This window comes from Homalodisca vitripennis, chromosome 4 (genome assembly GCF_021130785.1).
Source record: "Homalodisca vitripennis isolate AUS2020 chromosome 4, UT_GWSS_2.1, whole genome shotgun sequence".
NCBI lineage: Eukaryota > Metazoa > Arthropoda > Insecta > Hemiptera > Cicadellidae > Homalodisca > Homalodisca vitripennis.
In genome coordinates, this window is record NC_060210.1 from 18,539,199 (window position 1) to 18,566,084 (window position 26,886).

Consider the following 26,886-nt stretch of genomic DNA (forward strand, 5'->3'; position numbering starts at 1 on the left):
AAGATTTCATCAATAAGAACGATTCGCGAACAAACACGTCGGGATCTGTTTTTATTGAAAATTCCAATCTGAGAGGCTTAAAGGATAATAATTTCGACGTAATGTAATTGCATCTTCGTTACCGGCTGAGCTTTAGCGAAGCCTGTCACTCGAGGGGCTTAACAAATTTCATTTCTGTCAGTCTATCTGTCTGTCCGCACGATAACTGGAAAAATAACAGACCTATAGACTTGAAATTGTGTATGGAGCTTCTTTTATACACCAGGAACACTAAATTAGATACTAATACAAGGCACTCCACGCGATTTGGCTGAGCGTTAGCGTATATTATTCTTCTGATCTTGTGGGTAATCACGATGGCAGCGAGAAAATATCAGAATAAATACATTTTTAATTAATTCAATACAGATCTTAGAGATTTGAACATGTGACATATTAATAACACGTATAGTCTAACTACCCCAACACATACATAATTTAGTAATGACTTTTATTATTTATATTATAGACTTTTAATATTTAAACGCTGATATGAAACCCAATTTAATGAACAAAAATATAAATGCATTACTAGAGCAAGACATATTTCGCATGTAAATTTGCATGAAACTTAATTCCCACACAGTAATTTTCTTGTCAACTTTTTTATGTATGATTGTTTGGCCATCTATCCGCAGGACATCTTGAGAATGAAATAACCTACAGACTTGAAACTTTGCATGCAGCCTCTGCGAACCTTGTTACACGTGGCTTGGCATACCAGTACCTTGCCAATAGGTAAATGTTTCCGGCCAATACTCGTCATTCGGTTGTTTTATGGCACGATTCGATTGTTTTTATCAAACGAGTAATTCGATATTACAATTAATTCAACTTAAAATGTGACTTCAACCTACTAATGAATGTAAACAATAAACAAGAAGAAGTAATCAATATTTGGAGAATTTGAAATAGCAATGAATATGAGAATAACGGTTCTTGGTGATCGGTCAGAGGTTGAGTAGTGGAATACTGGCAGACTGTCTAGCAAACAATCTTTGCGATTTTAATTATTTCAGGGAAGTGTATCAGTCTGAGAAGAATGCTTTCCTCAATTTGACAAAAGCGGTTGCTCACTGCTATCCAGACATGCGGTAAGTATCATAAAGGATATCTGACATGTAGATCTAGGTTACTGTTGGTTCTGTTTTATTTAATGCTATTGTTAAATTAATTTTTTTATTGTAATGGGTTATTTTTATTGTTAATGTATTATAATGTTTGTCGTGTAAGATTAATATATAATATCGAAGTTGGATAATATACCGAATCGTTCGGTAATAAAAATTGAGTAACGAGTGTAAGGCCGCTTATTAAATTCTCCCCCTTCTAGTGTTATCGCTTAATGTAGAGAAGCGTCATCGAAAACCCCATTTAGTTGCTGTGCATCTTGAGGTATTTACGACCTGCCCTGATTAATCAGACTAGGAAAATGTTAAATCGTGAAACTATCAAAGTGTTAAATTGTAGTATTTTGGAAATATGAATATCTTTTTAGTCACTTTGTAAGATAACAACTAACCTTTGCAAAGAAAACAACTAACAGTTACGAAGTTGTAACATTTTTAGAATTTTTAAAAGTTATATTATGATGTGTGAAATTTCAAGTTACTTTAAAGTTAAAATTCAAGTACATAACGCGCTTTTATAAAGTGTACGTTAAATACCAGGTTTTAGAATTTTTCCATTAATAGTTCTTCGAAGGGTATTTAAGAATATTCGTAAATTATAGGACGAATAGGTTTTGGTTACTATAAAGTGTAGTAATACGTTTTTTGCTTCCAAACACAAGCAATTGCTATCTTATTACTAGAGACATAATTTATTCCAAAAAGACGGGCATATTCGTGTTTGATGTTGCACATTCATATCAGTTACCTGTTATCATGTTGCAAATTGTATCAATTTGATCGTTTCAAGGTCAAACTTAGACTAAAAGTATAATGGGTTAATTTTTATATTTACGATGAAAATTCATTATTACTTCTCCTAGTGCAATCAAAGTAGGGCAATATTAGTCATGTCCGAATCAGCTAGAAGTATTTGCCTCAGATATGGTTAAATATAACAGATATTTTGTTAGAAGCGTAACAGAATTATATGTGATACAAATTATTATTTTCTTATTTCAATTATGTACTTCAGATGATATACTTTTCAATTAAATACATTCAAGTCGCTGTTCCAACTTAAAAGAATCATGAAGCAGGATTTTGTTTTAAAACAGAGATGTTGTTTATTAATTAATATATTGAATTTTTCACAGGAAATATATGTTGCTATCCTAACTTAACTAGTTTGTTAGATTTACTTATTAAAAATAATAAATCTTATATATTTTAAATGTAAAATCTTAACATATCTTTATAGCACACATTACAAGTCCAATCGATATCCACGCGAATATAGTGCCTTGGTTTGCGCTCATTCACATCTTCTCACTTTAGCAGTTGGAAGAGTGAAACACCTCTGATGATCATCTGAAATAGTAGATTTCCAAAGCCTCATCAGACATCCTTCCACTTCACTGTTCCTTCTCCACATCCGCAGCGTGACTTCCAGACCGAAAGTGTTGATACATGGTATAAGCAATCCCTCCGGCTAAACTTCCTACCACCGCCCCTTGGGCAAGGACCCTCAGCTGAAGGAGGTACAGAGATGAAGGGATGGTAAAAGCTCCTCTTCTGTAACGATTTCCGCCTACGGCACAAACAGCAACCAGACCTGCCATGCCTAGAGCAAACAATAAAATGAAGGATGTTTTAGATTTTGCTCAAAAATATTTGAAACGAATATTTAATTAATTAAAACTCTAGTAGAATAATAATTGCTTGTGAAATTCATAAAAACTTATAACTAATATTGTACATGCGAAAGACAGTTTCTTACGATTTCACGTGTAAAGTATTCAATCGATTATACTGAAATTTCACGTGGACATTCTTCGGGGGACTAGTTAACATTGAGCCGGGGCTCAGTTTGGATAGTTTTGTCTTTTTATTTTTCCCACCTCGGCCACTTTTGTCAGTCGGTGGGGGAGTAACTCCGTCACCGTATTGATTATTTTCTGCCTGGATGGACTGATTGGTCGAGGTCAGGTGGTTGACCTTGACTGATTACCGACCAGCTGAATTACCGGCAGCGGCTACTGATCGGAGCGGTCGGACACGTTCGGCAGAGGCGACGTGAATCTCGTGCTGGGTTGTCTACTGGTCAGGGCTGGCTAATTCTCCGACTTTCGGCGGGTAATTATTTTTTTTCTTTTCTCTCTTAGTTGGTGGTTTTTCTCTCGCCACGCAGACATATATTTTCTTTGATTAGTTAAAAGTAGTTTATTTATTTATTTTGTAATTTGTGTTCCTTGTGTACGGTTTTCTTGTCGCAAAGTGTTCTATCCTGTCTTTCGTAACGTTCTAAATTGTTAATTTATTTATCTATGCCAGTTAAATATTATAATTTTGCGCCGTGCTTTCTAATTGATCCGTTCGGCGAACGGAAATTATTTATTTAGTAATCATTTTGTATTCATTTAGTGTAAGCGAGACGGTACAGACTTTGCAAATGTTTTTTACCTCGTGTTTTGTGTTGCGTGCAAAAATTGGGTGGCAACATTCATGATTTCTATTTTATTGTTTAATTAATTATTTGCTTTATAGTAGCGTGAACGGCTTAGCTTTGGATTATAATTTAATTATTGTTATTTGGGAAATATGTACTGTTTATTATTTGGTAAATTACATAATTTACATTACAATTAATATTACAGAATGAATAAAAATACAGTGAATTATTGTTACAAGTAAATGTTACCAAGTATGGCTGTTCTAGCCTATAAGTAAATGTTTAAATATTTGAGAATTTGTTTTGTATGTAATATTTAATATTGTCACCAAGTAGTGTATCTTATAATACTTGGTGTCTTGAGTTATTTTCGGGAAACAGTTTTCGGTACTTAAAAGGTACTGTTAGCTTCAGATGGTTATTTTTAATTGTTAAATTTAATATTTTATATTTACTTTCTGCCAAACATAATTAAGTTTTTATTATTTCTCGGGTTATAGTAAAACTTCTCTGAATATCTACTGATTATGTTTGGCATTCAATAGGGTCCCCGTGAGTGCCGTCAACATGACTGATGCGGCGAGTCTGCCCAATGAAACAGCACTGTTAAACCCAAAATTGAATGCCCGCGCCCTGCCAGCGCTACTGAACCGTCATCCAACTGGACTGTTTACACTTCATTTCGTCTTGAACAAGGTTGGAGCTAAAATGTTTTTTTCCTTCTTCTTGTACTGAACTTGAGAGGAATTGGGTTTTATGGAGCGCTGCCAGATATTATATCTGGAGGAGGGCCAGTGTTAATATTAACTAGTATTTATTTAGTTTAGTGACATGATCTGAAGGGGAGGATTTCATCTTTAATTCAGATTCGTGGAGGCAACTAAGCCCCCACCTCCTTCGAAAATCGGCTTTAAATATTATTTTTTTATTTTTTTGGCTACAAACTTGAAACAAAATTACTTTTTAAAAAATAGTGGGCCTAGAAATTCTACAACATTTTCCCTCCCCTCATTTCATAATAATTAACCGTTCAAAATTTTATATTTACTACATGTCGTACCTGAAACTATGTTATTTATGTCAAATTTCTATATTATATTATGTTATTTTATATGTCAAATTTCTATTTATTATGTTATTGTCAATATTGGAATTCTATTTATTTTTGTTATTTAGTTTTGTAAGTTACGCGGTGCACCGTGGTGCTGCAGTTAATTGTATTTTTGTATGAAAATGTTTGCCATCTAATTAATTATATCATGTACTGGAAATTTTGTCTCTCTTTTGTCTCTCTTCCCACTAGTGGCATGTGGTTGTTTTTTTTATGCTTTGCTCCGAGTTTGGGAGGGGCGCGCTTCCGAGACCTCCTGTTGCGGTTAAGGAGACCCGGTGAAGTCTAGTTTCGCTAACTCGGGACAAAATGGTAGCAAAGCGTGGTTCTCCGTGGTGTGGCGTGGGGTGTGTATTGGCTATTTTTTATTTAAAAAATCTCTCGCAGCTGCGAAATTTTTTTCGGTTTTCGAAAAAAGAATAAGCCTATATGGACGCTAAAAATGTCGATGGTATTGACATTAAATTCTCGGACACAACCTTTTTCCGTATATTACAATATGTTACTTAATTTAAAAGCTTTAGGTCTGGTCCATTGAAACATACAGCAGATACAAGTTACAGAAAACGTTAAGTTAAACGAACTCCTTGGATTTGTACCGTTATTACAGCACATATATTTTAAATTTATATGGAGCAAATACTTTATAAATTAAACAACTTTTCGGAAATACTTGCTTTATTCCGAAATTCAAGTTCACCCAAAAGTTTACAAAGTTTACAAACTTTTGATTCAATTTTATTCAAAAAATCACTCAATCAATCAAATCTAATTAAGAGTCTGATCAAAAGGTACTGAAATTAAAATTAAACTAAAAAAGTATACTTCTCCAAAAATGGTTTTAAATTAACAAAACAAAATAAAAGTTTCTCTTCTCAAAAATACTCAAAATTAATATAACACAAAACTTGATATTTACTTTATCACCAAAATTTAATTCACAAAAACTTCAAAAATTTGAATTAAATTTTCAGACTCTGAAAGATGGGAAACTTTAGAAATTTTTAACCTCTTAATGCCCACTACATGATGCAGTATATAAAAAAAATTATTTTATGCTAAAAGTTACTTTAAATGGTACTTAGATGACCTGTAATTTTTTTCAGATTTTTAAATTTACTATTTAACAAATTTTTGGGTAAGTGCCAAATCTGGCACATTGGGCAATAGAGAAAATAGTGCACTTTAGAGAAAGTAAACAGGACATAAGAAAAACTAATAGTATATTGCTTCATAATTACGAGTATATTTAGAATTATAAGTAAAAACACATTACTACACAGTATAAGGAGCACCTTACAAGTGGAAATCCACAAAACAGTTCTTTCCTTTGTTTAGGCAGAGGTGAACTTTACACTTTTCACACATAATGGATGATTTCTGCTTGCAGAAGGGGATGCTTGCATCTCTGCCTATCTTCGACAACAGATGGCCAATGTCCAACTCCATCTTTTCTAACATCTGGTATAGGGATATTGACACATGGACCTTTCTTCTTTTTCTTTGAAAATTCGTTCTCTACCCTGTCTGTTGATGGCCTTCCTCTTTTTATTGGGTCAGCTCCTAAGTTACAAAGAGACTCGGCCACCTCACACCGGAAAGCTAGCAAATCCATTACTCCCTGCTTAGCAATCCATTATGTTGACAGTCTCGTCTGAAGAGAAGCCATCCATTGACAATACTTACGTCAACAAAGTGGAAGAAAAAACCTCAAATAAAACTTCCGAGATCTTAGATTAATTCGGTAGTAGCTGATAAGTCCATCTAGAAGGTCCACTCCCCCCATGAACTTATTGTATGTTGTAACGATTTTTAGGGCAAGTGACATCAATCTGCTCACGACCTTAGAGTCAAAGCGTTGCACAGTGTTGATAGGGCAAGCAGACTCAAAAGTTGACGCAAGAGACACCCCTCGATTGTCTAACCATTTTACAGCCCTAATTTTTACCCCATCAATTGTTGCCTCTTTTTCCTCATAAGACCCACGGCCTTTCTTTTTTCATTTCTTGGTCAGATGAAAACAACAAGCCTGGAAATCGTCCTAGTCGAATGGTTCCCGAGGGATTGGAAACCAATATTTGCTAGAGTCACTAAGAGAGCTGGTGATGAGTACCAGTTATCAAAATAGATTAAGAATTTGTTTTCATTACGAGGCAAGTGTTCAACCAGTCGTAAAACAACATTTGAACTAGCTCCAATGTCAGGTAGGGAAGTAGCAGGTAGTATGCGACAGTGTAGATCTCAAAATTGTGAATCAGACCCTTGCTGTCACAAAGTACAAACAGTTTGTATCCCCACTTGTGGGGGTTTCATCGGGTTGTACTGTTTTAGTAAAGATGTGCCTTTGAAGGGCACAATCTGTTCATCAACACAGAGCATTTGTTCCTCAATAGGAATGTTTTTGAATTTGTTTTGAAGAGCATCAACTAGTGGGCGGATTTTAAATAGCCTATCTTTGTTTGGATCATTCTGTAATGGCATGTGATCATTGTTATTGAAGTGCAAGTTGGCTTCAGTTCCTCCCATCTGTTACGTGACATAACATGTGCAACCTTTTCTACTCGTGTATTTCCATTCCAATACATCCTACTCCTAGGTAGACCATAAAATGCTCATGTAGATGCAAATGCCTATAAACTGCTCTACTTCCTTCTCTGAGGTATTCAAGGGTTTATTCGGGATTTTTTTGGACACTATACAAGTTTGACTGAGTAGCAATCAAAGTTAAAAAGTCATTGTCAAAAAAAATCTTTGAAGTAGTCAACTGGAGGACTGAAGTACATGTTCGTTACTTAATTCTAGCATTGGCGGAGAAGGTTTCTCACTGTTATCTGGATTCACTTCATTCCAAGCAGGTGCTGGTTTTTTTTGGAATTTGTCAGTCGGTGGGGGAGTAACTCCGTCACCGTATTGATTATTTTCTGCCTGGATGGACTGATTGGTCGAGGTCAGGTGGTTGACCTTGACTGATTAACCGACCAGCTGATTACCGGCAGCGGCTACTGATAGGAGCGGTCGGACACGTTCGGCAGAGGCGACGTGAATCTCGTGCTGTCTACTGGTCGTCCTGATGCCCATGGCTGGCTAATTCTCCGACTTTCGGCAGGTAATTGTTTTTTTCTTTTCTCTCTCTTAACTTTAGTTATGGTTTTTCTCCCCCACGCAAACATATATTTTCTTTGATTAGTTAAAAGTAGTTTTATTTATTTATTTTGTAATTTGTGTTCCTTGTGTAACGGTTTTCTTGTCGCAAAGTGTTCTTCCTGTTTTTCGAAACCACAAAAAAGTATGTATTTCACACTAAAATAAATAACATATTGAGCTGTCTTTACTAGTATATAACAGCACCGCTGAAACAATTTTCTATACAGCCTAGTGTAACATAATCTGAATTATCCTAACCGTGTGCATTAAAAATGGTGCTGTCATAACAAGAAAAGAACATATAATAAACAGAACATAGCCTATTACAAGTAAATGTTACCAAGCTGAATAATTTAGTATGGCTGTTCTAGCCTATAAGTAAATGTTTAAATATTTGAAAATTTGTTTTGTATGTAATATTTAATATTGTCACCAAGTAGTGTATCTTATAATACTTGGTGTCTTGAGTTATTTTCGGGAAACAGTTTTCGGTACTTAAAAGGTACTGTTAGCTTCAGATGGTTATTTTTAATTGTTAAATTTAAATATTTTATATTTACTTTCTGCCAAACATAATTAAGTTTTTATTATTTCTCGGGTTATAGTAAAACTTCTCTGAATATCTACTGATTATGTTGGCATTCAATAGGGTCCCCGTGAGTGCCGTCAACATGACTGATGCGGCGAGTCTGCCCAATGAAACAGCACTGTTTAAACCCAAAATTGAATGCCCGCGCCCTGCCAGCGCTACTGAACCGTCATCCAACTGGACTGTCTGTACTTCATTTCGTCTTGAACAAGGTAGGAGCTAAAATGTTTTTTTTTCCTTCTTCTTGTACTGAACTTGAGAGGATTGGGTTTTATGGAGCGCTGCCAGATATTATATCTGGAGGAGGGCCAGTGTTAATATTAACTAGTATTTATTTTAGTTTAGTGACATGATCTGAAGGGAAGTACATCTGACAAAAATAAACATTGTTGTACAAAAAGCTTGTAGGTTGACTTTAATGCCCAATGTGCCATTTTTTGGGACGAACTTGAAAAACTGCAGTTTTACAGTTGTGGCCCAATGTGACAAATTTTCACAAACCTAAAAAGCATCATAAAACATAAACTAGACATATTTATGAACTAAAACTACTGTAACACACACTTTCAGTTAACTATGTAAACTAGACCATATTTTTATAAAAAGGGTACTTACTTTTTTTCTGCTAAAATACAGGTATGAAGACTTAGAGGTTATGAAGAATTGGTGTTTACTGTGTATGGTAGATCTTCTCACTGGCTGTAGTTCACATAACTGCCACCAGGCAACAGCACAGTACAGTAAATTTATTGAAAATAGTTCCATATGTGTCACAATGGGCATTTAAGGTTGATATTTTCATTCTGACACCAAAATTTACATGCACAAAAACTTCATGTGACAAATTTGGCACAGTTGGGCGTTAAGAAAATTTTTAATACAGTATTATAAAATAAAAGATATTAACTATACGCTGGTACGGGACTTACTACTTTGAAGATTACGGAGGCAGATCGGATCTTAAAAACGCACTAAAAATTTTAAATACTTCAAATTGACTTTACCCACGAAAAATAAATTACTCTAAATCCCAACTATTGGGTTAGAGAAAGAACTTCAGCTACTAACTCGACCGCTACACGTACTCCTCAATCGCCAAGACTCGACTGAACACTTCTCTCCCTCTCCAGGCTTGCCGGGTCGGAACGTATCACCCGATACGTCACTGACCGATCAGCTGATTGCCGGTCCAACTGAACAAACAATGTCCCCGCACCGCGTCTAGTTAATAAGAGCCTACCGCGATTCAGCATAAATGAATTTGAACTATGGTACAGATTCAAGGCTACAGCAAATGTCCATAACAATTGTTTTCCTTTCAATCGTAGCTTTCCTTCTCCAAAAGTACTAGAGATTTAAGATAGAGCTGATTTATCTGTGGGTCGGACATCAGTTAGAACAAAGCTCAGGACTCAAACAACAAAGTAAACTTCTAAACAGAGCTTTGGAACTAACCAGCACACTACAGATAAAGATGGTGAAGACAAGTTTGTTATTTCCTGCGGATATAGACTTACCGACTCCGACTGCAGGATCTTCCTTGAGCTTTCTTGTTAGTTTCTCGGCCAGAGACTCCTGCTGGTTCAGCATGTTAATCTCTTCTGAAAAAAGAAAAATAAGATTTGTCATAGTGAGTTCATTTTCAAGTGCTATTGGGGAAAACAATACACAATTATGTGCTTAAAAAGAAACATATAATCTGGATAGCCAAGAATGAAATGTAGGTCGCATTCACGGATTATAAATCTTTGAACGAATAATGAGAAGTTAATTGATTGATTAAATTCATACAATAAAACCTTCGGATTATGAACTTGATTGCAGTTAGTAAATTTTAAGAAATGCTAAGTTATGAGATTATAGTACATAAGTGTTAGAAGGAATAGTTATTTTGAAGATTCCAAATAGAAACTGGTTACACCAATAAAGAAAAGTGGCTCTTAAGGTATTGAAGATTTGTATTCACTTAATGCAAGAAGTTAAAGAAACTTTCACTACATTTAATTCCTGCGGCATTGATTTTCATGACTATTTTAATATTGATTGACAAAGACTAATTTGTTTGATTTTACTTGAAAAATGTTTATAAACAGGAATATTTATACAATTATAAGCTAAGGAAATAAAAAGGTAGTAAACTTGAATTAAAATGTTTAATATTATTTGTTTTCACTGCTAAACTTCCTACCACAATGAGAGATATGGATATGTTTATTCCTAACCAATTCTTGAAATATGGGTGTTATTGTTGACAGAATTATAAGAGGTTCCTTTTCTATGTTAAGACTTACTTTATACTTAAGTGACTTTAAAGACTACTGCAGACGTACCATGCTCATAAAGGAATAGGTAAATGTTATCTAACTTTCAAGTATCTTCTTACTTAATACTGGAATCCATCCTTGTTGACGCATTCACATTTAATGTTCAACCTAGATTTTAAAAGTTTTCTGTAGAAATTTATCTAAATTTAATCTTTTGGAAGATATTCCTCATATTTGCAATTTAGATTTATATGAAATAAATAGCGTTTATATTGTACGTCAGTCCGTATTTATGTCGTAACTAATTAAATCTTCCATTCACAGTTTGGTGTTCAGCGCACAGACACCTTATGCTCACACCTGGACCCACTATTGTTAAAATCACCTTATATCTGTCAGTCCTTTATTATTTTAGCGGTAATTTGCCGTCTATATCGCTTAACGCAAACCAATTCATTATTTCAAGATTTAATCTAAAGGTTTTAATTAATTGTGTTGATATTTTAACGCTTAATGGTATCCTTTGGTGGGAAGGGTTGATTCAATGTCAATGATGAGTTTAGATCCAGCTCACCCTCATCTTAGTGCAACGTCTGGTATCTGACGCTTTTATAGCCTCACTCCTGGAATCTAGAATCATGTTAATCTGAAGAGATAAAAAGGTTGACGACGAAGAAGCTCATAATGAACTATTTTACATCGTTATAACATCAAACACCTCCACTACAAAATACAGTTCAGTCTAGGCGAAGAAGTATTCTGTCTCTTAAGGTGTACAATTCCCATCAGGTGCAAATTTTGAACTTCTTCTATGCCGACCTTTCGGGATCTATTTCCAGATTCTAGGAGTCAAGTTTGTGGCAGCGCCAGATTTTCAGACATTGTATTGGTGCGAACTATTGAATTGATAATGATGATCACTTTGACCAACATCTCCAGAGAATTGATATTTTAGAAACAACATGAATGCCAGAACTTTTACTTAAGAACTGACCTTGAGCAAATCAGATATAGACAGCGATGCGTCATATTATTCAAGAGAACTTTCTTCACAACAATACATACATTTATACATACATTTATACATACGTCAATTGCCAATGACGTGCGTACTCATAAGGTCGATATTTGGAAAGGATTTTATAAAAAAGTCTGAGAAGAATATTTTTACATACGTTATTTGCTTATTAACTTATGATACATTTTCAAATGTCTAAACTTAAAATGATAGATTTACATTGCTCTACACTATCCCGATTTTTGACATTATCTCCTGAAATGAATGCATGTGCAGTCCTCAAGACTTGAGGTTTTTGTACTTGCTTCACGCTGGTAATTTAACAGAACAATTCGGAGAGAACCTTTTATAGTTTTGTAATAAATGGTTTTTAACGTACCATATAATTTAGCGAATATAACCTACACATTACTATGCGTTTAGCTAAAACTAATTTATTTTTTGACGCATTTAACAAATAAATCTGTTCAAACCTGTGAATACTAGAATGATTGGATAATTTTTCAAAAGGGACACCAATAATAGAGTTTACTTATAAAATTAGGATAACGAGTTAACTTTTGCCCCTCCCCCCAAAGTTAAATCATGGATACCTCACTGAAGTATGTAGCCAGAACCCAGGTGTTAGTATTCGATAATGTGTGACATAAATATCTGTCATAGATGGGTAAGATACCTGGGCTTATTGGGTAAGTTATGCAAGTTGTTTGGTGGATAAGTATACAGTAACTGATCTGTATTAGAATCACTAAGCCCGTAGTAGAATCTACTGTACATTTACGTTTGTTGGTAGTGGACAGGATTGATGTGTTCCTATATACAAAAATTGTTATGTACAGTTTAATGTTAATTAAAAAAACACTAAGGAAATATAACTGAAGTAATACTTTGAAATTGGTATACAGAGGTATCCGGTAAAGGGTGAAACATTTTTAAATATGCCATTAATACTTAAAAACTGTCTCCATTAAAAAACAGTAAATGTCACAATATTTTTATTTATTCTATGGATACTGCTAATGAGTGTACCAAATTTGAATGCTGCACCTAACAGTATAAAGAATTGAAACTTTTTTATAAAAGTATTTTATTCTTACGGAACATAATTTTCGCTAACATAATGTCACATTTAATATTTTCCTTATTTTGATGCTTTGCACCTATTTTTGAAAAATTGATCACTTGCAATGGGATCACTTGCACTACAAAACCGTAACGCACAACCATTACGTTTTGATCACATGTATAAAGTCAAACCATTACAATTAACGGTTTTGAAAGCACCAGTATTGTTTCTTAGAACGACTCCGAGTTAAAACTTGATAAATGCTAGCCAATAATGTGATACTATTCAATGAGAATTGCATACAATCAGAGTAAGCACAGGATTAGATAAAAGATTGGCGCTGGTATTGGAATATCAGTGGAAAGAGCAGCGAGTTTTCTGAGCCTAGCACCAAATTGAATCCTGGGTCTAGAGCCCTGGCCAGAGGCTTACACCAATTCTGCAAGTCCGGAGCGTTCATTACACTTATCCCCAGAGGAGCAACTCTACTCACACCGTGTTTACTCATTAATCTAGCATCTATGTACGTTTACAATGCCGTTGAAAGAATACAGTAAACTACTTTCTTAAACATAATGTATTCAAGTCATTTAAAATCAGCTTAGAGGAATTCCAGTTTGTTAACCCTTTACTTTAAAAATTGATTGAATCGCCTTTCAATAATTCTTTCAAGAGCTACCTTTGTATGACATGTTTTGTTTGAAATGTACTAATGAAAAGATAAATGAGTAATTTGATATGAAATATTCCTTAAATGAACCATCAGAGCTCTTTTGTAGTCTAGATGTTTCTATTGTAGAAAATATACAGTGTTCGTTTGGGAAATCGATCATTGGATAGCTTCAGTCTAGTCTGACGGTCTCAGATTTCAGACCTGCAGTAAACGGACCACAAAATGGAGCTAACTTCAACATTTGTATTGAATCAACCCTTCCCATCATAGTTACTAGATGTGTACTAATTAATTTCAATAATTTTGTCATTGCAGTATTAAATGAATGATTACTTGCGTTAGAAATGATAATGTAATGTAATAAAATGTAATGTTATCCCACATCTAAAACTTATTATTATAGTTTTTTCATAAATACTTTTTTTAATAGGCTGCCTTTATTTTGTGAAGAAAAGGAAAGATATTCAAAATTTAACGAGCTAACATATGCATAATATTAAGGTTTCATGTATTCGGCCAATATCAAGTGAACTATTCTTACGGTTAACACAGACTTCCCAACGTAACTGAGGAAATTCCCATCATGCCGAAATAAGTAGAAACTAAGAAATTCCCGTGAAAACATTGCAAAACGTACTTTGTACTTCAATTTTGTACCGTATGACGATAACACATGGGGGTGGTGACTTCTGAGGTCGTAGTAATAAATACTAGAAATACAAAGTTTACTTATAAGTTCAGTTTAATTACGAAAACTTAAAAGCACCACTTTTAGATGGTAAAGGAAAAGTTATGTAATGCCACGTTGCTGCCAATTAGAATATAATAACTAAAAAGTATATCTTCTAGGTGGGCCTAAAATATCCAATGTTCTATTGAATTATGCGTACGACGTTTTACTTTACAAAACAATAATATTTCACTTTCCCTTCGCAATAGGTAGACTCACAACCCGGGTTTCGGCGTCTTGGCACGATACATTGAAGCTGTAGTCTAAGAACGGTTATTTCTAGAAGAGGAGTAGAAGTTGGGAAATGGTAGCCATCTATTCAAACAACACGTGAGATACATCAGCTACGTAAACTCGCCTAAAACAAATTCGCGACGGTATTAGCCATTTAATGATACAAATTACTATTTATAACAACGTGCTCGTCGCCATAAGGACGACGCCACAACCTTTATCTATCTCCATCAAGCAAATAAAAGATCTTCAAGGGTAAGTTACTTTACTATTCACATCTTTACTTTACGTTACATTCATTTTATGCGTTTGGCATCAAAGGGCTAATTTAATAATACGAAAAGATAAATTTTACTTACGGACAAAGCGCGCGAGGTCTGATCGGTTACGTAGTTGGGCTGCTACAAAGGGTTAGAAGAAAAAAAATCATACGCGTGCCAATTAGGTAGTTACTCCGCCCAATAATTTAGTTCCGGAACATTGGATGTAAAATAATATTATATTATACTGGCTGATTAGGTTGCGAAATTTACATTGTATGAAATTTAATTAACTAATTTACGGTACAATTTACACCTGTGCATACAACACAGCTAAAGTTTAAGTTTATAAACTTTGAGTGTTAAACCTGGCCATCAACTATGTAGTAAAACTTCTCCCAACTAAGCAGCCAAACAGATTCTAACCTAAAGTTTCGAAACTCAAATCCACGTTTGTAAACTCTAATCATTTTATTCTACTCTGAAGGTTTGTAATTCTCTGCGTAAACCTGTCTGTCATTTTTATGTGCAGAAAAATCGGTTGCTCTGTCGTTCTTTGGGATCGTATCTAAAATATCTTAGTACAATCGATTGTGCACCTGATGATACAATGAGAATAACTCTTCATGTAGATTATACTGGATGACTTTGGGTTAACACAAGAAGACCCTGTTTTGTAGTTTAGGTACCTTTGGTGTAAAAACGATAAAAGCCATCGTTCGTTTTAAACGTTCGTGGGTGCGCGCGCGGGTGTGTGTGTGTACGCGGCATAAAAAGTTGGAGTGGTATATATCGATCATTTCGGATTCTATTTGATCCCACTACAACACACCATATAACTACCATCTGCTGTAGACACACATACGATACATGTTTAATCGTGATTGCCTTTACTTTATTTTGATGGTTGGATTATACTCATGGAGTGAGTTTCAAACTTTAATGCTTTAGCCTATGACAGTATTCCCAAGCTATAAAACGATGTTTCGGTTTCAATAAATATTCTTGTATCTAGCTAAACTAAGCCTAAACACTGGAGCGACCAGCTTAGCGTAGTAGTAAGGCTGCGGCTGTCTAACCGAGGAGTCACAGCTCCGATTCTGGGAGAGGTCAATACAAATTTGCAACTGAATTTGGAAAGTTTTCCCGTAAAAAAGTTTAGTGTGAATAATAATAAAATACCTCTTATCTCCTTAAAATTATGTTTAGCTGCAGTTTTTTAAGAGTTATTGGTTACACTTTTGTCCATTTGTATAACCTGTTGAGTACTTGTATGTGAACACAATAAAATGTTGCTTTACGTTTGTGCACAAAGCAGGCCAAACCCATGAATAGAAACTAATAAAGAAGTATAATATTTAATTTATAATTTATGAGAGTCGGTGGTCCGCAGGTTCGTATTTTATCTGCTATAACAATTTTTATCAGAACAGTCGAACTGTTACGGAAGCGGACCGGTCTCTTTATTCTGTTTGATAAGATCCTCGTACACACAAGCTTCCCATGGGGAGGCGGAATAAGACAAAAGTTTAAAATACATTTCATTAGTGGTGTATGAAAAGATAGTTACAGAAAAAAAATGCAATTATAATTAAAACCATTACACATATAAGTTTCCAGTAGTCATAATAGTATTGAGATTTGCTCCAGTGGCTTTATAATGGCCCCTGATTACACTCCTAATGGATTTACAATGTAATTATAAAGCCATTATGAGTGATTCATTCATGAATGTGCATTATACCAAGGAATGTGCCATTAAGCGTCTGTAGGATAAAGCGACTCAACCTCTACTGTGTGTTGGACAGTGACACACTTTCAAGTGTAAAATGAGTAAATTTATTCTGATCATACGAAAGTAATCAAAGTTCAAGAGGTCTGTTCAGCATTAAGGAGCAAAGTATTAGCATTCATTTATAGTAATGAGGTCACACAGATCAAAGTAGCCTGGCCAATATCAGAACAGGGAACCCGACACGCTTCCTCTTTAATATGTTTAAATAATATTACATGGCTTTCATTTAAATCAATAATATTGCTACAATAAATGGCTGTTTATATTTTTAGGAAGGTTAATAATAAACATGTTTTACTACCACCTGTTGAGATTTTATTTTTAGTATACAATTGATATCAAAATTGACAGAGGTGAATTTGTCCACACTTTTGGACATTAAAGAGCCAACTCAAGAATGTGTAAATTACTTCATTGAAATGATGGTAAAATGATTTATTTATTTATACGGTTTACACCTTGGTTTGTAACCAAAGAATTATGGATGATTGAAAAACATTTCAGTATACAGCAGTTTTACATTACATTACAAGTTCTACATTTTAATATGAAACATGTCTGAAGGTGAACTAAAAGATTTGATCCATATGGAAATGATTAATTTGCACCATTTAAAAATCTTAAATTTAAAACAATTAAAATTTAATTGAATTTTAAAATAATTTTTTGCACTACTTACAAATTTTCAAATAATTCATTAAGTTCTCCACTGTACTATTATTCACTGGTATATTGAAAGATCATAACGTTAGTGTACTATTATAATGATGATACTGAAAACTTATAACCATAGAATAATATCATTCAATAAAAGTGTTAAGAAATAAAATAGTTCTTCCGGTTCAGTCGGAAGAAGTAGCTAGATTTATATGACAACTGGAATATGATTAGTATATTCTCATGTGATTGACGTGTACTCAATATCTCTAAAACCATTTTACATGTAAGAAATGTTTATAAAACTGGTTATTTCTTTAGTTTCATAAATAACGGAGTTATATATCAACTGTATTTCACGAGCCATAGTAGTTTGCCTTGATGTTACGTTAAATAATATACCGGGGTGTCTTAAAAGTTCCATCTCCCTCCATTTTTAACTTTCTTGAGAATAGAGAGATGAAGTGATTTACTTACTTTGGAGGATGTTTATATGACCATTCTGAGCAGTTTTTTATGTATGAAAATGTTTGGCCCCTCCCCCTAGATGGCGTATTTTGGGGTTAAGTATAAATTTTTTAAACAAGAACTTCTAGCATCTCAATTTAAAGGCAATATAAAAGAAGAACAATAGCGCAAACTGCAGGTATCTAATGTTACTCTATCACATTTGGTGGCCAACTAAATTTAGAATTGGTTTTTAAAACCCCCACAGTTTAAGTTACATTTAGAGTTATTGTAAGGCAGATAGAACCTTCACTCACTAGTTATTTTGAGAACTTACGTAAAGATATCGTAAAGCAAGTCTTTGTTTGCAGTTTGTTTTTGACGATGGAAGGATTGTGAAGGAAACAGGATTTTTACACTAATTATTTTGTTTTTTCTCAAGTACATGTGTTAACGTTAGTGAAGTTGACACACACATGGTGGTTGTGATTCCTGAATTAAGGGTGTCGCAACGCTCTGGTATGATTTGTTTATTTTAACCTAGTATTTAATTATGTAATCGGTTAGTTATTTACCTGAAGAAGAGATCAGATTACAGATCTCGAGATGTAGTGTTACTAATTTTTTTATATCAATGAAAGATTGTAAATGTCCGGAAAATCCTGTTTCTTTATAAAACAAGTTATTACAAGAATCAACAAACATCAACAATCATAATTAACATAGCAGGTTTTGCTTTGTCTCATTGAAGCCCATTAGGAAGTCCTGGGAATACCAATAGCTGGTTTTGCTATGCCTTCTCTTATTGTTTACCAGTTAGTATGTAATACATTCAGTCCAGTTACCAGCTAGGAGTTCATTTTAAAAAGTTTCATCATATACACATCTTAATAGTTAATCACTCCATCTCTATTCATTAGAAAGTTAATAGGGAGTAGGGTGGACTTTTAAGATACCCGGTAATATCAGTTGAGGCGAAATTAGGGCCTCATGGCCTTTTCGTACGTTTAACCTCATATAGAAACTTGAACAAATAAAAGGCGTATTCTTAATTTTTAATAATAATAAAACTAAATATTTTACTGTAAAAACTTTCAGTATTAACAACAAAAAGTACAACTTTATTGAAGAATATTAACTAAAAAAATCTTATAATGATAAAAAGGTATCATTATCGTACTCACGTACGTACTCGTAGGTATATAAAACACGTACTCACGTACGTACTCGTAGGTATATAAACACGTACTCACGTACAAAATAATAACAATGTAACTCGTTCATAATGTAAACATGGGATGGTTTTGGAACCTAGGTGGTTTTGTTCAGTAAAGTATGCAGACATTTTGAGTAAGTGCTGGTACGAGAAGGATCGACCTAAAACACTTTTTTAAATTCGTGACAAATGTTCATTGATTTGAAGGGATACAAGTCTTATTTTTTATGATATCGGTTTACAGTGATTGTAACTCATGGCTCTGAGTTTTCCAACTTATAAGATCTAGGTTGTCAAGAAATTCTGTCCCACAAGAGGAAAAGTTTCGTTTAGAACGGCATGAATCACTTATCGGACTTGTCACACACGAAGTGTGTCGCCGCACCTCTGCGCTTGAATATTTCACCGCCTCTGCCTCTGCCGCTACCACTTATATATTTCTCTCCACTTCATTCCGCACTCGGCACTTCGTTGCTGGACGTAAAACACAGGGCATAATCAGATATTTACCCGTCTTTATTAACGTCCGACCTAACACTGTCAATAAAGTACGATACTGCAGTGCGTCGAATGTATAAAACTACTTAGGCGTAATTATTGTACTGAAGTTAAACGATACTCAAACTATGTTATAATTAAGTGACGATTTTCCTCATTAATATCGCAATTTTACCTAGTAATCAATGTAGTTTACAATATATCTAGTTTATATGACCTAAACTTGGACTTTTCCCAGTGGAAAACTATTTAAAAGCCATTATGTTTACAAAAGCCATTAAAATAAATCCCATCTTGCAAAGTAACTTTGTAAAAACATATATTATGTTTACTTATTAAAAGAGAAATATGTTTAATATAAAAAAATGTAATGCATCCAATTGTTGGTGGACTGACTTTGTTCCTAGGAATCAGGAATATTTTTAAAATGACAATACCAGTTTTTATATAATACATAAAAATGTTTACAAATATCTCCTATCGATCAGGCACTAATAAACTTATTATATATGCTCCTGTAATTATATACTCATTGTTGAAATGTTGTGTTGGCTAACCTGATATCACATTTGTTTTGTCTTTCAAACAAATTTCATGAATTGTTCCATAACCATTCATGTCTGTACTATATTTGGATCAGGTTTGCTCTTCGCCTTATCTATAACTGAGATTCTTTGAGAAGCCAATTAAAATATTCTTCTATGACGCCTCTATTACGTGCGTGTTAAGCATAAAATAACTTATAATTAAATATATTTACTGCATTATTGAGATCTGAAATTAAATTAAGTATAGTTATACGAAACCATAATTAATTCTCAATTAGCCCAGTTTTACAATCATAAATGTGTCTTGAATACTAATAGCGAGCTATTAGAGGTACAGTAACTTGTTTGTTACGAATCTTACATGTAGAAATAATCATGAAATTACGAACTTACTCTCGTTAGACCAAAATAACGTGAAGAATTATAATAATAACTAAATTTTTATATTTGATCGATTATGATAAACTATAACACCAGGAAATATATAATATTTTTCACACTTCAGAAGCGGTAAGGTAATTGTAAAGTGCTCCTCAAGTGCTCATATACTTGTACTATCTATACCTATACTGTACAAAACTAGAAATACCGCTTGTTTATCTTATACCCTCAACGACCTCTTCATCAGAACGATATAGTATTACAAAAGGTTATAAAATATAAATATACTCTATTTAACTTTAAACTAATAAAGTTTTTGTTTGGATAATGCAATGTGTATAACCATTTAAATATCGATAGTCTAATAATATTAATTATTTATCTTTATTGCTACTACTATAGATTAATAACTTAATATACAAACAATACTGTACTATACAAAATACTCTACTAAACTTGCCTCCTATGGGATGTGCTATTTTATATAAATTAATAATTATATTCACGTTATAAATATCTAATAAAGTCAGGGACCCAAACTGACATAGTGTGAAAGCAACTCCAGATCATAACAACGCCTGCAATTGTTGAAAGCAATTACCGTACATGAATGTTTTTATTTGCATGAATACGTCTTGAAGGCTACAAGTACATCTTGATCCTGCTAATTATGCATTTTCCTGTTGAATTATAGGGTAATCATAAGCACATCCCTTTTAAATGGCATTATAAAACTATCTTAAACGATCATTTATAGATATTCCAATTAGTAAACCATTTTAGGATACTTAAAAACTACATAGAACCGAAGTCTTTAAGAGTAGTGTTTCCGGTGTCTGAAGGAAAAGTAACATATGTAATGAAATATCTCAATTTTCCATACAGCATACATTTAATTGAATATCTCAGAATTCAACAATACAAGAACTATTTTAGGCCAGTGTGGAGGAATCCTGAAATCGAAATTATTATGTCTTGGTGAAAGCATGTAATAAAATGTAATATGGTGAAGCGCTATGGTAAATTCGAAACTGAAGTGGCATATTTGAGGTACATATAATTTTATTTTTTCATAGTTTCTCAAGTTTTGTTAGTCTATGTAGAAAGAGGATCTGATTGGAATATTCCCTGTTTTCGTTTTCAGTCAAGTATATTGTGTGCGTGAGTGTACAGGTATATTTAAATTTATTTGGAACTTTAAATTTTGCTTGGCTATCACAAATATAGCCTATATTTAAAAATCTCACATTCTTGTATACGAAAACTCTGAAAATCATTTACGACCTTATCTAACATAATCTTGAACGAAATGTTTGTAGCAATTTGGAAGAAAATTGTTTATTATTGTTTCTATCCCCAAACAGATATCCTTTAAGAAATGTTCAAAATGTGTTCTAGTGGTTAGGATCGGTCCAAAATTCTCTTGATCGGGTACCCACAAAAAACGACTTGTATAGGTCACACTTCCTGCGGGAATTAGCAAATTATGGTATTTACTGAAATTCAGCAGTAATTAACCATGATTTATTTTATTTTAAATAACGGTTATACATAAGAACTAAGTAGAATGTGTTGATGATCACCAGATACGTAAAATATAATTTTTATATAATTCAATCAGAGTGACATATATCTAAGAATTTGTTTAGTAACCCTGTATATGATCATTGGGGCTAAAAAGATATTAAATTATTTTGTTTTATAAATTAGTTTTAATACAATTTAACCAAACTTAATTATTAATTTAGAATTAAAAATTAACCCTAAATGATTGATAACGGTTAAATAGTTATTAGTTTTATAAATTATATAAACGAGCTGTTACGATAAAAATGTTATACTATGTGCAAAAAATGAACATTTAATTGAGCGTTAACATTGTAAAACATAGTTTGGAACAAAGGTAGTTTGTAAGGCACGATGAAGAGTGAAAATGAGAAGAAAAGTACGAGATAGAGTATAATTAATCCAAGCGACTGACCTACAAGTTGTTGCTCCATGTTCCAGTGCAGAGTGCAGTCTGTGATGTAGTATAATGGGCTCAATGGATAGATTACTCAAGTTCCCAATCCCCTCTCCCTCCAACGGTACGTTGACCCTGCGTACGTGCTTGTGACCACAACGCCGCCTGCTGCAACCTTGCAAACGGCATGTACGCACCACAACAAACAACTCTCACTTTATCGCGCCGGCTGATCTGGGTCTATTCCAGTCTGGAGTTGATTATAAATAGCACAGCGCGTGGTTTTCCTTGATAGTATTTGTTTTACTCTAGATAAGATAAACCTGAGATGTACAGGGAAGTGCAACGATAAAAATTTAAAATGGCCAAAAGCTAGATGCTTGTACAAAACTTTGCAATTCGTCAGTAAAATTATCTGTCGCAAAAATATTTTTCAAACAAAATACAGCTGTTTCAATAGGTTTTTTTAAACTTTGATGAGTGAGCGACATGTAGTAACGTTTCAATCTACTGAGTTCAGAGTTCCTCCAAAATGTTCCAACGAATTTAATGTATGCTTCTATCTCCGAACTTTTACTAAGATCTAACAGGTCGTCATTGACAAGATGGATTTCCTTTCCTTGTGGAAGACATTAAATAATAGTTTTATCTGACTGTAAATCTGAATAATAATAAGGAAGTAAAGTTTTTTGAGTTGACGTGTTGTCTAGTCTAGTAGAAATAGAATGTGGCCGGATTATACGAGAAATATATAATTTTATAGGCAACAGAGTTATTCTCAACAATGTTATTATTGTACAACCAGAAACCTTCCAGTTTTTATACGAGGTTAAACTCCAGTGAGTTGGTGGAACCGTATTACCTCTTATGGCAAATTTACAGAATGGTACAATATACATATACACCAGACAGTAAAATGTGCGTTCCTCCTAGCACTTTTTAATTATATAACTTAGACAAATAATACTACTTAAAAATATTTCCAGAACAATGGGACTTGGATTTTGGTGTACTTCACATTTTTCAATGCCCTTCCCCTCTTTTTCGATTTTGAGAGAATGTATCCCGGAAGTGTACCTCATTTTGTGATATGTTTTTGTAAAGGCAATACACGTCTTAAAGCAAACCTGGAGAGTCTATTGTTACTCTTTACTAAATTATGTGTTTAAAGTTTGTTATTGACGATGGAAGGGTTTTGACAGGATAACATAATTTCGGACATCTGCCATAGTTTTGGAAACAAAATGTACAACATAACATTTTGGGGATTGGAATCCATCCTCTTCGTCAGGTGGAGGATGTATTAGTACATAAAAAATAACGCACAGAAACAAGTAAAGAAGGGAAAGAAAATAGTTCAAACATACCCAAAAAGCTGCTTGCAGTCTAGTCCTGGCGTTGTCACTGCAGAGTATGTGACTCCAAGCAGCCTCTGGGTATTGTTGAACTCTTTTCTTTCCCTGCTTTTTTCTCTTCCTGTTCTTTATTTTTTGTATGCACTAATAACTCCCCACCTGACGAAGAGGATAGATCCCAATTCTCAAAAACGTTGTGTTATACCTTTTGTAACCCTATAACGAGATCAAATGTCTGAAATCCTGTTATACTGTCTTCACTAAATATTACAAATGAAAATTTAATGCGTCATATTAATTACTTTTAAATGGTTTACAATAAATTAGCGAAAATATTAAACAGTGGCTGGGCTTCTAAAGCACAAGTACCGGAGAAATCCTAATTTAGAAAGATTTAATTCATGACAGAAAAACAAAGTTATTATAATAGTTTTAATATATCGTTGTAGTACTAATGTGCTTTTTTTTTAAATCGGATGTATATTTTTGTGCGATTAAATATAACGGTAATAAATGTGAGATATCACGATCTTGGACGGCTAGTAAATAGATTAGGTTAAATACTTTTTGCGTTTTGCGAGGAAAATGCTTCCTTTTTCATCAAATTTCCAATAATTCATTATTGTTTGTCCGCTATAATGAAACTTCCGCTCTGTAATAGAGAAACATTCTGGGTTTTGAATATGCTATGGAAACTAGGTCCCATGGACTTTATCGACATTTCCATATGTATTGCAGTTTTTTCTCAGTATAATCGGGATAATTTAGATTTTTTAAATCCACATTGATCACATCATTGAATTTGTTGTGATATTAATGTGCTCTAAGCTTTTTTAAACTCGAAAGTATATTTTCTGAACAATTAAATATAACGGTTTTGAATGTAAGATAGTTCGATCTTGGACGTCTTATAAGTAAATTTGGTTTAAATACATCCGTTTGCGAGAAAATGCTTACTTTTTACATCAAATGTCCAATAATTCATTATATTGTTTGTCTGCTATAATGAAACTTCCGCTCTGTATAGAGAAACATTCTGGGTTTTGAATACGCTATGGTAAGTAGGTCCTATGGACGTTTTAGACGTTTTCTATATATGTGGCAGTTTTTCTCAATACCATTGGTACGATTCAGATAGTTTAAATATTAGATTCTTGAATATTATTATACACCAAACCTATAATAATTCAAAACCATTGTTGCAATATATGTGTAATGTTAAATTACGCGGAACGACAACACGGACACTGCTGAAGTGAGTGATAGTGATAGTGAATTGAATGTGCACGAATAGAGGAGGACTCTATAGTTGAGCGTGGAACAGATTGCGGACAATTTATAGTCCAGATTTATTACCAGGTCAGTTCAGAGAGCGTTTGTCAGCACTAAACAAGTAATTCCTGTGACAAATTGGGGATATTGTATTGTTGCGACATCCATTTCTCAAGGTGATAACTTTCCTAAATCGCTGTTGCTTTTATTACTGGCTTTACTTTATTTCTGTAGTGATATCACGTGATTCCAACTTCATTGTCGTGTAGCTGTGAATTCATATCGATGATATTCAGACTTCCCTGTCGTGAAGCTGTAAATTCATAACGATGATATTCAGACTTTCCTGTCGTGAAGATGTGAATTTCATAACGATGACATTCCAACTTCCCTGTCGTGAAGCTGTAAATTCATAACGATGATATTCAGACTTTCCTGTCGTGAAGCTGTAAATTCATAACGATGATATTCAGACTTTCCTGTCGTGAAGATGTGAATTCATAACGATGACATTCCAACTTTCCTTGTCGTGAAGCTGTAAATTCATAACGATGATATTCAGACTTTCCTGTCGTAAAGATGTGAATTCATAACGATGACATTCCAACTTCCCTGTCGTGAAGCTGTAAATTCATAACGATGATATTCAGACTTTCCATGTCGTGAAGATGTGAATTCATAACGATGACATTCCAACTTCCCTGTCGTGAAGCTGTAAATTCATAACGATGATATTCAGACTTTCCTGTCGTGAAGATGTGAATTCATAACGATGACATTCCAACTTCCCTTTCGTGAAGCTGTAAATTCATAACGATGATATTCAGACTTTCCTGTCGTGAAGATGTGAATTCATAACGATGATATGTAGACTTCCCTGTAGTGAAGCTATGAATTCAGAACGGTGATATTCAATCATTCCCACTTGTGGGACTCAATATCACTACTTGGATATTTAACTGTTAATATATATCAGGGTTTCTATGTGGCGTTTCACTATCGATTGATCTAAGTTTAAGTTAAAATTTAGTAATATCGCGCTATGCAGACTTTCCTGTCGTGAAGCTGTAAATTCATAACGATGTAAGCTTCTTAAAATAAACTAGAATTTCATGAAATTCCCAAGAGCCGATGGCCGAGCGGTCTAAGACGTTTGACTTATGATCAGGCTTAGATATACCGCAGACAACTCCTCTCCCTTATACTTGATTAGATCCTCGCGCAGGTCAGTATCCCTTGAGGGTCGAGAGAAAAGTTTTAAAAGAGTATCGGCCTATCCTTTTTTAAGGAAACTATCTAATTTTAAGTAGTTGTAAAAAGGAAATAAAGACATAAAAGCCGCTTTAAAAATATATAAATGCCTGATATTGATAACATTTCAAATGATGAAAATCCAAGTATTATTGGTTTTGTTCAATAAATAATGAATGCGCTCTCAAATGTACAAATTTAGTGGTGATGTCGTTGAGTGGGCAGGAGAGCTTTTATGTGAAAGCGGATTTTGTATTTTATACAAGCAAATCCTTTTGTGATTGAATTCATCGTACTTGTCTTTATGGTTGTGGGAAGTGAGTAATTCTTGAAATTCGATATACCCGTTTGCATTATAATATATAAAATATACACAACGTATCAGTTAGTATACAACTTTGTATATACTAATGTCAATCCTGTGATATAATTACACTGTATTTCAAGACAAAATTTAGAGAAGTTTTCTTTCTTAAACCAAGCCATTTTCTTGAAATTTCATTTAATATATATCTGACGATGGATGATTTAATAGACACAGGATTTAATGCGTTTTGCAACATGACGTCTTCGAAATTTGTCTGTATTTTTGTTTATATTGTGTTTTTGTTTTAGTTTCTGTTATACCAATTTTTCCACCTTCAGACCCCAAAAGATTTTTTTATAATAAAACGAATCTGGAGATTAGTCACTATTATTTACCTCTGATACTCATTATCTATTTATCACTCAGATTGCGTGCAAGCTGGTAAATACTAGTAAACATTTAACTGTAAACGTATAAAGTTATTGATATATAAAAATATGAAAATAT

General features: G+C 33.7%; 1 protein-coding gene across 1 annotated transcript; it reads right to left on the bottom strand.

Annotated features, from left to right (window-relative positions):
- Nucleotides 1-2,269: 2,269 nt before the first annotated feature.
- On the bottom strand, nt 2,270-22,395 carry LOC124359008 (HIG1 domain family member 1C-like). Its single transcript, XM_046811339.1, has 3 exons — nt 22,213-22,395; nt 9,962-10,045; nt 2,270-2,772 (listed from the first exon to the last, which is right to left on the bottom strand). Exons 1-3 carry the CDS (start codon nt 22,229-22,231, stop codon nt 2,564-2,566), a joined length of 312 nt encoding a protein of 103 aa, XP_046667295.1. The 5' UTR covers nt 22,232-22,395; the 3' UTR covers nt 2,270-2,563.
- Nucleotides 22,396-26,886: the final 4,491 nt, after the last annotated feature.

Excerpts from the sequence above, each read along its gene's own strand:
- LOC124359008 (XM_046811339.1), bottom strand. Across the intron at positions 2,773-9,961 it reads AGATCCTGCAGTCGGAGTCG|GCATGGCAGGTCTGGTTGCT; the intron begins GTAAGTCTATAT and ends TGTTTGCTCTAG.